The sequence below is a fragment of the Pleurodeles waltl genome, chromosome 3_1 (assembly GCF_031143425.1).
Source record: "Pleurodeles waltl isolate 20211129_DDA chromosome 3_1, aPleWal1.hap1.20221129, whole genome shotgun sequence".
NCBI lineage: Eukaryota > Metazoa > Chordata > Amphibia > Caudata > Salamandridae > Pleurodeles > Pleurodeles waltl.
In genome coordinates, this window is record NC_090440.1 from 702,430,006 (window position 1) to 702,444,819 (window position 14,814).

General features: G+C 44.7%; 1 protein-coding gene across 1 annotated transcript in view; it reads left to right on the forward strand.

Annotated features, from left to right (window-relative positions):
- The first annotated feature begins 3,026 nt into the window (after positions 1–3,026).
- The window catches only part of ZBTB8B (zinc finger and BTB domain containing 8B), a 37,342-nt gene continuing 25,554 nt past the window's right edge, over positions 3,027–14,814 (forward strand). The window contains exons 1-2 of the mRNA XM_069223376.1: positions 3,027–3,196; positions 8,842–9,814. Of these exons, the coding sequence (XP_069079477.1) occupies positions 8,875–9,814 (940 nt within the window). The 5' untranslated portion in view covers positions 3,027–3,196; positions 8,842–8,874. The remainder of the gene's footprint in view (positions 3,197–8,841; positions 9,815–14,814) is intronic.

Genomic DNA, 14,814 nt, shown 5'->3' on the forward strand with positions numbered 1-14,814 from the left:
CCCACTTCCTGTTCTTCAAGAGGACCCTCTTCTTGAGTGGCATGTCGTATTGCAACTACTGTCACCTTTTTCTTTTTAATTGGGGTTTTTGTTGGGGAAGTTTCTCTTCCTTTTTAACAGAAACCTCCGATGAGCGTTGTGATTCTTGTCTCGGTTTCACATACTCTGTTCTTCGTTCTGATCGCCCACCTCTCTCACTTCGGTTTTCCGATGAGTCTTGAAAGAAACGAGATTGGCGTGAATCAGTGTATTGATATCTATCAGGTGTTTTTATATTATCTCTATTTCAGAGATTATATCTATTCTGTGGGGTCTCTGTACGCATAGATTCTCCCCTTTCTTTTTTAGGAGTTTGTTGTTTTTTATCCCACCATTTTTTTGTTACCCTCAGAAGCTTGCTTGGAAAAATCTTTATTAGATTTACCCTGAAATTGTGGTTTAGTTGGTCTGGCTCTTAGACTATCTCGACCAATACTAGAATAGGTCTCTGCGATAATCTTTGGCAGCTTGCTTTCTTAATCCTGTTGAGGAACATCCCGGAGCCGCATGTGCACTGCTTGTGCGACCGCTTCCTCTTTAAGGTTACTTAAAATAATTGAGGATACCGTGGCGAAATTGCCCATTAGTTGAATTCCCAAGTCTAAGGCTGGGGCAGCCCAGTATTCATCTTGATTTTTTTTCAACACTTCCGGCAAGTTGGCAAGTGTCAGTGTACTGTGTGTGGTATTATAGAGCACGGCAAACACTGTGCCCCATGTATTTCAGTTATCCTCTGTGGGGATCATCCCAAATGGCAAGCACATCGTTAGAATTCTATGTTTATCCTGAGGTCCAGTATGGAGAAATACTGCTTCCAGCGCATTTATTTTTTGGGCTAACCAAAACGGAGTTTCCTCCCATTTGGCGGGTACCTTACCCATGATCAAATGTACAGTTGCAGGGTTAATACCTGGTGTCACTGCATGTGGTTGCGTTAGAGCAGCACGTGCTGGGTTTGCATTCAATGTTTGCATTACAAATTGTACTAATCGTCTGTATATCGCTATCAGTTCAGTATATAAGCGAAGAACTTTAGCTACTGCTAAATTCGCTACTGCAGGGTGAGGTGTATAAGTGGCCAATAAAGACCAGGTGGGACCATCATTACTTAGAGGACCTAACCTAACTGGTAAAATTGCGTGGGGTAGGGCACCATCAGGCCAATTGTTATGTTCTTGATAAGATAGATATATTTCTAAATATGCATATGCCCTGTATTGTCCAGGTACGTTTGCAAGTGTATAGTGATGAAATGTGTTTGTGTTCCCATCAACTGCTGGAAATGTGACCCAGGAATAAAAAAGTTCTGTTCTATAAGCTGAATGGGCATCCACCACAAATGTGACTGGACCCCCCTGGGGTGTTAGGCTGTTTGCTAATAAATGTGCAGTCAGAGATTGTCTCATATTGAATGCAATTGCTGCCTGTTGCGGATCCGCCGTAATAGATGGTAAATTTGTTTTTGTTTTGTTTTGTTTTTTTCTCTTTTTCAACCTTCTCTCTGTCACCCTCAGCATATTTATGTATCTATGTTTCACTTCTTTCTCTGGCCCATCTTATTCTTGTCTTTCTTTCAGCAACTGTTCTTTCTCTCTCTCAGCTGACCAACCATTGCTTGGTTTCCCCTTCTCTCACTGTTCACTGTTACTGTTCCAATAATATGTCTCTCCATCTCGGTAAACATCCTTCTCTCCTCCTTTCTCACTGACATTTCTCCCAGTTTCACACTCTCTAGTAGGGCAACAGCCTGTGAACGCTATGTCTACATTCAGTAACATAGAGCTGCGTGTGTTCATGGTCAGCTGTCAAATTCTGTGTGGGGCCTATATGTTTGCTAGTTGTACCATTGTTAAATATGTCCAGCTATATGTGAATGGTTGCTTAATACTCCAATGTTTAATACAACTAAAGAACATAATCCTATTTTGACTTGTACGTCTGCCAGCTGTCTATTTTATAATCGTGCAGCCTCCTCAGATGTGTCTGTATAAATGACATGTTGCTGTGAAATGTTGTCCTAAATTTAGACCCTTTGTCCTGAATTTTTACTGACACTGTCCAGAATTTGCGTTCTTGCCAGGTGGTCACCCTAGGAGACACAATTTTTAAGCAACAAAAAAAAATGACACTACTTTGGCTGCATCCCACCTCAAATTGCCTCTGCTTCAATACAAGTTAACGGGAGAACTATAGTATCCTGATTATTATTATTATTATTATTAATTGTCCACTTCCTCCCTCTTAAATGTTTTCATGTTTGTCATAGGTTAGCCACGCCCCAATTAGAGATCCACCAGATTTGTCATCCGACTTAAAGCCCAATTTACCAATACTACACTCTGACACTTGCAGGGAACACACAGCACAGAATCTGCGCTGCAGGGACCTTGTTATATTGCGCTATTTAAATAGGTCTGTTTGTGGCCTATTAAATAAGCCAGAACCAATTTACTATCAATGGTTTCCTGCTTGACAGTTTCTTTTGGGGCATAGTTTGTAAAAAATAAATAAATAAATAGTCTATTATTGACTTTGTCCATCAAAGCCACTCCTTGTGGCCCTACACCCATCAATTCCCGCCCCAATTTGTTTCGTGAGAATGTTTCCCATTTCCAACCCCGAGCCCTCGGACTATACTCCTCCACCTACCACTCCAAATTGGCCGAATTTGGATGTAGTCGCTGTTGTCTGCTGGTGGTCTCTTGTGGTCCCTTGGTGAAACCTCTCCCTTTCCAGGATAGCTGAATTGACACATTTCTCTTTTGATACACATAATCTATCACAGAAAAGGCAACGTGCGATATCTACTATGCTGGGTTGTCTTCACTGACAGTGTTGATTGTACAGGCATCCGTACGACCGCTCGGGTTAGTCCTTATCCCATTGCAATACGGCGACAGTCTTTTGACTGCAGAAGCAGGTTGCTTGATGGGAGTCGTAGTTTCTGAATTCCAGTCTCTTCAGGGCTCGGGGGACCCAAGCGTGTCGGGGTAATGCGCATGCTCTTGGCTCCGCAAAAGAAACCTGCTTGAGATGCCAGGCCAGTATACCCCTCCCTGATTGGAGCGGGTACCTGTCTTTCGAACATGAATAGGCGGGTCGGCTGCTCATCCCCGTGCTAGTCTAGGTGGAGCTGTGCGGAGGGACCGGTTAAAAGGTAAGGATGCTATGGACATTTATTCCCGTGGGTCACAGGGAAGGGTTATAGGGTGTTTTACCTTTATCCCGGAATGAACGGTTAGTGTCACCATGGAGACCAAGCAGAATGGAGAGGGGCGCAGTGGCTCATTTAGGGCGAGAGATGCTACTGGTATTAGAAGGGGGCAAAGGGACAATGGCCATCACCGGGGAGGCTGTGACAGAGGGAGAAGCAGGGGTGCCAGAGGAAGGGAGGGAGGGGCGTTGGGAGAAGAAGCAGAAGGGCAGGGTCTGGGATAGAGTGGGGATCACCCGGAAGAAAGGAGGGCAGGGAGACTTTGGGGTCAGTGTTTCTAAGTGTTAGAAATACAAATATTACCTAGGTTAAATAGAATGCTTATCACTACAGGTCACAAGGCGCCGTTATTAAGATTTAAACTTTCCTTTTACAAATCGTTGTTAGCAGGTTCATACGTTCCTTTTGGTTTAATTGAAGCAACCTGGACTAAAATCCCACATTCCCCCGCTTGTAGAGGCAAATAGCGGCTGAATAATTAGTGCCCTCCTGACAGGGAGTTGTATGGCCAGCGTGAGTTTGTTAGTAGTACTCAATGTAATCAACCTTTGATCAGTAAAAGAGTGAGTTTGGGCCTCCCGTTAATCAGATCGTGAGTTTCAAGTCACACATGCATGTCATCAATGAGTGCCTATTTATTTATGTATTTATATTTGATTTTGCAATTTTATATAGCCTGACCTCCACTAGGAGGTATTTGAGCGCATTACACGAGCATCAGTTACATTACACAAGGTCACATTCATATTTTACTTTAGGGTCTGGGAGATTAAGTGATTTGTCCAGCATCTCAAAGGGCCATCTTTCTTTCTTAAGGGGGAAACGGACTACGAGGATTGCAAAGAAGGACATGAGATGCAATGAACATCACATGGGGTTAGGTTAGACAGACCATGGGGATGAAATTGTTGAAATACATTGGTTCCCTCATATCTCTGTGGGGGTGAGGAGGTATAGGGTCTCTCCTAAGTGGTTATAAAATCATGTCTATTTCCATAGACAGATCTTCTGGGGAAGCTCTCCTGACCATGCATATTAAAAGGTCTGCCTGAAACGAATAAAGAAAGGAAAACCCTGCAGGGTAAGATGCCTGCTGTTCCCTGCAAATGGGGTAGGTCACTCTTTATCATTACTGGAGGCAACTCTGTCTAAGTGCAGGACGTGAATAAAGTCCTGCCCTGCCCTAGTACTCTCAGTATCTCAGGATGCTCAATTTAAGGAAAGTAGTTACATTCTTGCTGTACATTTTTATATGAGGGATGCTTCTTTGTTGCAACATACTTAGAAATCTGACTGATGTTTACAGATACTATGAATAGTCTTAAAAAACACACAGTTAGAACCTTTAACTTGCAGGGCATTTTGTGAACCATTCTCATTTTGAGAGGTTCACAAATCGAAAGAACCATTGTTAGAAATGGGGTTTCTGGTTGGCTAGGGCAGGCACCTTAAAAACCATCATTCTAGTCAGGATGAGTAAGATACACACCAAAGATAACCTGTGCTGACCCCCGGTAGCTTGGCACAGAGCAGGCAGGCTTATCTCCATAGGTCATGTGTGAATCGTCTGCACAACACACGCACACCAGTGACACAATAAATACACCACAAAAGAAGACTCCACAACAAGGTATATAAAAATAAACTGTATTGCATTAGAATCATTAGGTCAAAACAATATCAATCAGTAATGGTGTACCAAACAGGCACTCGTTAGGCCATCATGAATGCAAAATAAGAGACAGTTCCATGTTGCCCATGTCATAAAACAATATCCACCCACTGCAGGAAATGCAGATCCTGAAATGTTGGTTAGCACAGCCAAGCAAAATTACATGACAAGTTAGAGCACAACCCCCGCAGAAGTAATGAGGAAAACCTTATAAATGAAAAAGAAATATGAACATGTCATACACATTACCTCCCCAGTGCACCCTAGGCAGATCCTGAGAACATTCCCATTACAACATGTTATACTATACCAGGCATGAAGTTGCAGTGAAAACACTGAGGGTAAACAAACACAATTATGCTCAATGGAATACATGGTCACCACCACCAATGCTTTCTAAACGGAAGTCGTAGCATGGCTGCACTTTCTTTATAAATTATATAGTGAGTCACAATTCATCCCACTGGGGGCCAGGAGCCCCTGTGCTCCTTTCACACAAGATGCGGTATTTCTCTCCTCATGGGAACAGGGCCTCCATCTTGGTTCCATCAAGCTATCCCGTCCAGCTAATGGCTGGGGAGAAAGGAAGAGAGAGCAAAAAAGAAAAAAATATATATATGTATGTATATATGCCCCCGGGTAGACTGGAATGATTTTTGGCATATGTCGGAGAACACAGCAGTGCTGCCGCTGTATTCCGCCCCTCGGCCAGAGGAATGCAGGGTGGGGAAAAGGACATCCTCAGAGGCTACACATCCCCCGTCGCTGGTCGTTGTCATCACGGGGCCCCACTGAAGGGATTCTCAAGGGGTGGCCCCATCCTTGTTCTGGCCGTCAGCTTCTCTGGGCAGGGAGCAGCTGCTTCAGCAGCACCTACCACCTCAGGCGATGCCGGTCACAGTCCTCTCTCGGCTGGTGGTGCCCGCCCTGAACCCAGGCTTCTGCGAGAGGCATGGGGCACCAGCCGCTCACCCCGCGCTTAAAGAGATGATCGGGCAGCTCTCCCAAGGCCGTCCTGGCCAAAAGTCCCCCTTGGTCTGGCGCACGTAAAAGGACCCGTTCAGCCCCCCACTCTCTCCAGGCACAGTGCTCACTATGCGATGAATGTAGAACTCCTGGCCAAAACAAAGTACTCACACCTCAAGCTTCCCCGCATAGTGTGGCACACGTTACCAGGGGAGGGGGCGCAGTCCATCAGTTCTCTGCAAGCTCCATGAGAGGGGGCGAAGGAAGGGGAGAGGGGGTCAGAGAGCTGACGTCTGAGCCCCTCACACGGACAGGAGCAGGAGGGACAGTCCACATGGTCCAGGAGAGCACTGGGGGCACCAAAGGCAGGCAAAGCAGCAGGAGACCAGCACATGAGGCAGCAGGCACCCTATTAGTACCTTCTGCAGCCCAGAAAGTACAGGCAGCAGTCCAGGGCAACAAGTCAAGCAGTCCAGATGGCGGTTCCTTCTTGGCAGCACCACAGCTCTCAGGTGCAGCATGTCCAGCCAGCAGCATCTCCCAGCCAGTCACATGCAGTGTCTCAGCTGGTACTGAGTCAAGGAGCGGCCTGGCAGTAGGGCAACATGCAGAAAAGCAATCCTGATGAGTCCTTTGTGCCATCCAGCAGACACCAGGCAGCAGTGCAACAAACAGAGGAGCAGTCCAGATGAGTCCTTTGTGCAGTCACGCAGTCCCTCTGACAGATTCAGTCCCAGTTCCAAAAGTGCTCTAACCATCAGGGGGGTAGAGCCCTCTACTTATACTCGAAATGCCTTTGTTGAGGGGGTAACTTCACAGGAGTCTTTTCTAGTCCAGCATAACACCCTTTCAACCCAGCTCTGTCTTCAGGCATCAGTAGGGGGGTGATCAGTCCATTGTGTGAGGGCAGGACACAGCCTATTCACATGTCAGGTATGAACAGCCCTCCCTCTCCCCAGCCCAGGAAGACTATCCTCTTCCTGTGTGATGGCTGTCTGAAAGTATGCACCAAGTGGAGCTGTCACTCTGCCCCAGATGTAGATTGGCTGGATCAGGCTGTAAAAGCACTAGAGTTATAAACACAGAGGAATGTCCACTTTCTAAAAGTGGCGTTTCTACCATGGTAATAAAAAAAATCAACCTACACCAATAAGCAGGATTTCACACTACCATTCCAAACATACTAAACATGCCCACACTAATCTTCATAGATCAGACTATACCACTTAGACATATGTCAGGGAATTCCCAATGCAATCCTATGAGGGGAGCAGCGCTCACAGTCGTGAGAAACTAAATAGCCTGTTTTTAACTATTAGGACACGTAGTACATAGAAACATATGACCTTTCACATACACAGCACCCTACCCATAGAGCTTTCTAGGGCCTACCTTAGGGGTGACTTAGGTGTAGTAAAAAAAGGAGTTTAGGCCTTGGCAAGTAGCTTGACTTGCCAAGTCACTGTGGCAGTAAACTGATAAACAAATATACTAAGTTACTAAGTTGTAAGGGACAGAGCACATGCACTTTAGCACTGATTAGCAGTGGTAAAGTGTTCAAAGTCCTCAAGCCAACAGAAAAAGGGTCAGAAAAAAAGGAGGAGAAAAGCAAAAAGTTTGGGGATAACCCTGCAGAAAGGGCCATTTCCAACAACCATTAACATTATCTACTAAACAGGTAAAAGCTAATTTAACTACCTTGTACCTTGTAACTACCTTGTTTATACGGGGTTATAGGAGTCTTTTGTTGGACTCTTTGCCTCATCATTACAGTATAAATGTTAAATCATTCTTAACATTGAGATTTAATTTATTATTATTATTTTTTTAAACTTTGAAATAAAATAACATTATATTGAATTAAAAGGCAATTATGCTCATGTGCAGACAATAATGAAGTTAGTTCTGCCCCTAATGAAGGACGTTTTTGGAGTAATTGAAAATTAGCTAAAATTGGTTCGGCTCCATCCTGTCTCACAGGGGTCCGAGGTATGGACAGGGGAAACTGAAGCTGCCATTGTCCGCAGTTGTCGAGTCCTGGAAGGCTTGCTTCATCCTCTGACATCTCGTATTTTAATGCCTGTTTGAAATCCTTTTATGACCTTATGATGAAGAGACAGGTGGGCTTTTGCAGCCTTGTGGATGAGTCCCAGTTGTCCATAATTGTTCCTAAAATAATCCGGCATCTTCGAAGAAGAAAGTGCTGAGTATATTGTATAATCTTGGGCTATTGAGGAATGGAAGACAAGCACCTGGCTAGTCCTTAATGGAGATAAGCAGAATTAATGTTTATGGAATCATTTCCCTAATTTGCGCAAAACCGAATTTACCTGCCCATACTGACTAAGGTAAGCGCTCTATATGTTGATATTACTAGGCTCTCCTGGGTTATAAAATACCACCAGTTCACCTCAGAAGAGCAATAAAATACGTCAGTAATAGAACTGGGTCACCGAACGTCCCCTGAAACTTGGTGTCAGGTTACCCCTAATGTAATGTGACAGACCTGTTAAATGAAGCTAGCTGTAGTTGCTAAACATATTTTCATTTTCTTATTCTCGACTACAATTTCGTAGGACCAGAAACAAATTTCACATTTGGTTTACAAACATTCTGTTTTACTGCAGCTCTCCTGGCACTGCACGTTTTTTTTTTCTCATCAGAACTTCATAAGGGAGGAGGGAGAAAGAGCAGGTCCCTGGACCAGCTCTGGACAGCTATCTGAAGGGACCTCCTGCTGAGGAAGAGTGAATCATTTGGCTTGAGACTTCTATGGCTCGGCCATCTGTAGTGTATGGCCTATTTTGTTATGTGTCATGGAGGTGTCTTTTGATCCTCGGGTTGGTATATCCGCCCACCTGTTTCTTTGAAACTGGGGTGTTGTTTGATTGGACTCATCGGTGGGGGTGATGTGTTTGTAATCATTTCTTTCTTTAATGCTCCTCTCAAGCGACCCTGGACATCCCTGTGTGAAACAGAAGACATGGAAATGCCTTCCTACCACACCAAGCTCCTAGGGGAACTAAATGAACAACGCAAAAGGGACTTCTTCTGTGACTGTAGCATCATCGTGGAGGGAAGGATCTTCAAGGCACACAGGAATGTTCTGTTTGCCAACAGCGGCTACTTCCGAGCACTGCTAATCCACTACATTCAGGACAGTGGCCGGCACAGCACTGCTTCATTGGATATTGTCACTTCAGAAGCATTTTCAACTATCCTGGATTTTCTGTATTCTGGAAAGTTAGACCTATGCGGGGAGAATGTGATTGAAGTCATGTCAGCTGCTAGCTACCTGCAGATGACGGATGTAGTCAACTTTTGCAAAGCGTACATCAGGTCCTCTTTGGATATTTGCAGAAAGATGGAGAGCGCATCCACGCTGAACCAGGCGGACAGTGGCAGCTCTGGTTGTGCCAGGGAAGGGACCTCCAGGGGACCAAAGAATCAGTGTTCGGCATCCACCGTTTCCCCTTCGCAGGAGAAGGAGGCGAGCTCAGGCTGCCTGAGAGATCCTCCTTGTGGTGACTGCAGCAGTTGCAACTCTGTCGACCTTCTTGTGAAAGAGCCATTGAGCAGCAGTTCCATTGAGGACATAAACTGTTCTCCACCTAAGTTGGTGGTCCCCAAAGAGGAGTTTGACTCAGATGACGTGGAGGCGAGTGAGCGGCTGCAGCAGTACACCATGCCGCTAACCCTGGAGCAGATGGAAGAGGGGCTGCAAAATGGGCAGGCTTTGGACATGGCCTGCAATAACTATCACATGAAGCAGTTTCTGGAAGCCCTGCTACGAAACAGCACTGCTCAAAGGAAGGATGAGGCGCATCACTTCCCACGTGGCTTTGAGAGTCGGTCAGACGATGGTGGCGCCCCAATGAGCTCAGTGATGGATATTCAAACTGAATGGTATGCAGATGAATCAGGTGAGAGGAGCACCCATGAATGCCAGCCAGGCCTGTATTGCCCTTATATGTTATTACTCAAGAAAAATAAGAATTAGGATCACCAGAAATCTTGCCAATTGATATAAAAATGGAAACAAGAGCAGTGTTGTATTTGAGTCCCTGGTGCAAGACTGCTTCGATCAGACTACTTAAAAGAGGGTCTGTTTTCCGAGATACCAGATAATAGGCAAAAATATTTAGGGACGGCTGCATGCAGCCCCTACTGACTTTATTTAAATTGCTAATAAAACCCTTTAGGTTTCGTACAGATTCTAGAGCATGACAAGCCAAGAAAGCAAGTTCAGGCAGCACTGGGAGCAGAAGACAAAAAAATAGATGGCAAAGCCTGGAAAAAAGACTGAGACACCGCATTGTCATAGGAGAGAGGAATGGCAACGGCCGTTAAAACACAGAAGTAGGAGGAGGCCTCTTGGGGAAATTTATGGCGAGGTTCTTTCTGCCAGAGGCCTTTCACACCTCAAAATGTTACTGCAAGGAGCCAAATTTAGCAGGTTCGGAATAAATGGGTGGGAATTGGACTCAGTGAGAAATGTTACTTTTAGGACTGTGGGCCTGATTACGACCTTGGCGGTTGGGATACTCCGTCACAAACATGACGGATATCCTGTCCGCCGTATTACAAGCTCCATTATATCCTATGGAACGTGGAAAACGGCGGGCAAGATATCTGTCACGTTTGTGGCATAGAATCCCATCTGCCTAGATCGTAATCATGCCCTATATTTTTTCGAGATAAGTTTTAATCACATGGAAACCGATAGCTAAGTGATGTCTGAAGTGGGTTTAGTAGCTTGTGATCGACAGGCATTTTTGGCGCAGACTGAACGAATTGAAGAAATTGTTTCAGGTGGGAGACGGCACCACCAGAGGCCAATGTGGGATGGTGGCCACTTGTTCTGCTTTCCTTCTTATCTCAAATCAGAGCTTACAGAACATATCAAGAATGCACTTCTGAGTTCAAAGAAGACTTTTATTGTTGTTAATTCTTCCCCACCCACAAGTTCGTAAGAGACGAATTAATAGATTTCAAGCACAAAAGTAGTCACAGCATTAAAACAAAATATATCTCAGTTGCAATGTACACAGCAGGTTATATATATATATATATATATATATGATATTGATAAGATATTGAATGCAAAGCAAAACAAATACTTCACCGTGTGAGAAACTGTTTACATCTTCATCTTTCTGGGGTCTGCAAGTTGATGACTCCGGTCAACTGCGAGAAAGAGATTATCTACCCACACAGGAGACTGGCAACTGGCGCCAAGTTCCAGCCTGAAGTCCAGCAGATTTCAATCTAATTCTCTGAAGCCCGAGTCATCCGTTACAAAAGTGTGCCCCCTCCTCTCAGACTCGGGAAAACTACGCAAGCCTTTGGAGACTGGCCAGATCTCCTAGACTGCTCCTCTTCCCAAGCTTGAGCAGAAAGGAAAACACCAAATGTACCCTCTCTTATCAGGTCTAGTCTAGTGTGAGAAGAAAACATCTTGGTTCATCTTGTGGAAAAACATAGCTTGGAAAAATACAGCTTGGATTCTCAACTGCAATGTCTAACTCCACGTTAAAGGCAATAGGCAGCTAACCTAAATATCAAATGCAATGTCTAATGTCAAGTCAAAGCCAATAGGCAGCTAAGCTGAATACAAAATGCAATGTCTAATATCATGTCAAAGCCAATAGGCAGCTGAGCTGAATACAAAATGTAATGTCTAATATCATGTCAAAGCCAATAGGCAGCTAAGCTGAATACAAAATGTAATGTATAATATCATGTCAAAGCCAATAGGCAGCTAAACTGAATACAGCATGTCAAAGCCAATAGGCAGAATACAGAATGTAATGGCTAATGCAATGTCAAAGCCAATAGGCGGCTAAACTGAACAAAACATATAATGTGCTACTGGTGAACATTGAGCAACTAATATGCGCAGTGGGGAAACACAAAGTCATTGGTCAAACCCAATGAATAGCATCACACCACTAGATACAGATGGTCAAGGTTCCCTTGGCCAGTTCACTTATTGTGGGTGTCTCAGAGCGAAGCTCTCTTTAATGTATGTGGATCCTAGGCAGCGTCAGAAGATGGTGACCTTGGATTAGCTAGGTAGGAGGAGCTCCTGCTGATGCTAACAGAGGTTGAAAGAAGTGAAATGGTACGATAATGAGGTGGTCTCGTTTGGTCAGTTTTTACAGTGATAATAATGTTCACTGACAGATTTTAGAGTTTTAGTCCCACAATTTAGGCTTTTATAGAATATTTCAATTCTGGGGGTGTACTCAGTCCTAAGATGTTTCTTTGACTCTGTCAGCAAAAATGATAGTCTAGAAAAGCCCTTGTCGTAGTGTTAAACAGCTTGATGGTAACCATAGGGTCTTACTGTATCTGAAGGCATGTGCTCTTCTGCTGAGCTCATCAAGAGACCTCACTGTTTGATCATGCAAATTATTTAAACAGATGTATATCCCTAGCCCCCCACCCCCAGGACTCACCTAACATGAATTGCCTTGAAGCTCCTGCATCATACCTCTCCTTGTTGCTGTCTTTCTCCCTCTCTCTCGAACTTCTCTCTCTCTCCCTCCCCTGTGCTCTCCATTTTCTGTACTGTGTTTACCCACCTAAGTGCCTTTTGCCCCGTTTTCTGTTCTGTTTTGCGCCTTTTTACCCCATCTTCAGCTCTGTCTTTACCCCGTTTTGTGCACTTTTGCTAATTTTCTGTTCTCTTTGTACCACATTCTGTGGCTTTTCTGTTCTGCTTTTTGCCTCTTTCCTGATTTGTTTTCCCTTTGTGGCACCTTATGACTGTGCATGTGTTCTCCTGCAGCGTGGAAGAGTGCAGCAGTCTTGGTTTGCGTCTGGGTGCGCTCAGTGCTAGGAACACTAATCCTGCTCCCACTGTCCCATGCCCTGCTGCAACCCTCCTCGCTCTCAGCCCTGGCTGCCGCTCACACTTTTGCCACATCACAGAGAGAGCATTATCCTGCATCTCTTGTAAGTGCTCCTACTCACAAGTCACTCTACATGCTCACTCCTGCAGCAACAATCTTCTGCGCTCTTTTGCATGTTCCTTAACTCCTGCTCGCTCACCATGCCATAGAAATACTAGGGCCTTCTACTTGACTATGGCCCAAATCTGCCTTACCGCACTGAAACATCTAAACCAAACCTCAGCAACAGACATCAGAACAGCAATCCCCATTGGCTACAAGATCGCTAGGCAGGACACCCAACACAAGCCAAGAGCAGATTCACCACCATACACAAACACACCATGGGCTGTATCACATCCATGGACAAACCTAGTAACTACATGGAGCACCTTACGTTCCATCTGCACATCATAGCAAACTTAAGGCTTCATGAAACCCTAGTATACAGACCTCCAAGGCCACGCACCAACTTTGCCAGCAACATCTAAGCTTCATTGCATCCCTCGTCATTGGCCGTCATCTTCCCCAGAAACTCAAATTTCACCTGAAAGACTGCATTGATGCAAACATGATCGACTTCTTATAAAGCCTGTTGAAACTCTGCCTCACCTAGCATATACTGGACCCCAATACTGCAGGACATATCCTGGACCCGCTACTCACCTCCTTCAGCAACATCACAATCAACAAGCCATCACTTGGACAGACCGCGGTCCACGTGTGCAAAGCATTTTTCTTATTGCAAACGGGCCAATTCACAGTATCGGCCTGTTTGCTACTAGAAAAAAGTTTTGGGGGATGTACAAAGCCCAAATTGTGATTCAGTAACTAGTTACTGAATCACAATTTGAGTTTTGCGATTCAGTGTTAGGAAGGAGCGTGTTCAGGGCATCCCTTCCAAATCCTGAATCTGAATGCTATGTATGATTGTTTTGCAACTGTGAATGCAGTTGCAAAACAGTCACAGTTAACACCATTTACAAATTGGTGTTAACCCAGTCGCAAGCAGGAAGGGGTCAAAAAGGGACCCCTTCCTCTTTGTGAATGGTAGCGAAAATACTTTTTCAGAGTAGGCAGTGGTCTTAAAGACCACTGCCTACTCTGAAAAAATTAAAAGAAAACTTTTCATTTTTCTTTTTGAAATGCATCCCGTTTTCATTTAAGGGAAATGAGCTGCATTTAAAAAAATAAAAAAAAACGTTATTTGAAAAGCAGTCACAGACATGATAGTCTGCTATAACCAGCAAGCCACAATCCCTGTGAGTGCAGCCATTTCCAATGGGGTTGCAAATTGCGACCTAACTCATGAATGTTGATGAGGTAGATCATTTGCGACCCCATTGGGAATGGCAAACAGTGTACTTTACACTGTTGTACATTCACAATTTGCAATTCCCAAACAGATCGCAAATTGTGAGTCGCAAAACAAAAGGTCGTTCATCTGGCCCTGCATCTCTTTTAGCATGCCTGTCCTGCAAAACCACAAACTTACCATCACTGGACCTGCCCAGACCTGCCCGTTGCTGTTGGAAAAACATCCTAGAGGAAGACTGGGCTTCTGCACTTTCCATGCACCAGCCTGAGCACACCAGCGGCCTGCCAGAACCCCTCGAAAACTTCAACAGCTGCATTACTACATGTGCTGATACCCACACTCCCCTCAAACACAGCACAACAGCAAGAACCTGACCACAGAGGAGCTTAGGCTAACGAAGCTCCACTGCAAACAATTGGAGCGTAATTGGAGAATCATCCAAGACACTGCAGACAAAAACATGTTAATCTCCCCTGAGGGGCTACCACCAGCATATCTGGAATATCAAGCACACAGCTCTCACATGAGTTAGGGCTAGGAAGTATACTAATACACAGTTGTATTCGCTCATATGGACTAAGGGACTATTGCCCCCAGGTCCACGCAAGTGTTGTATTGCATTGTTTGGGGTTTATAATTACACTTACAGTACACCATTAGGTACCGTGTTTGCAGTGGGGTGGTGTTTGATTTTTGATTAGAAGTGCCC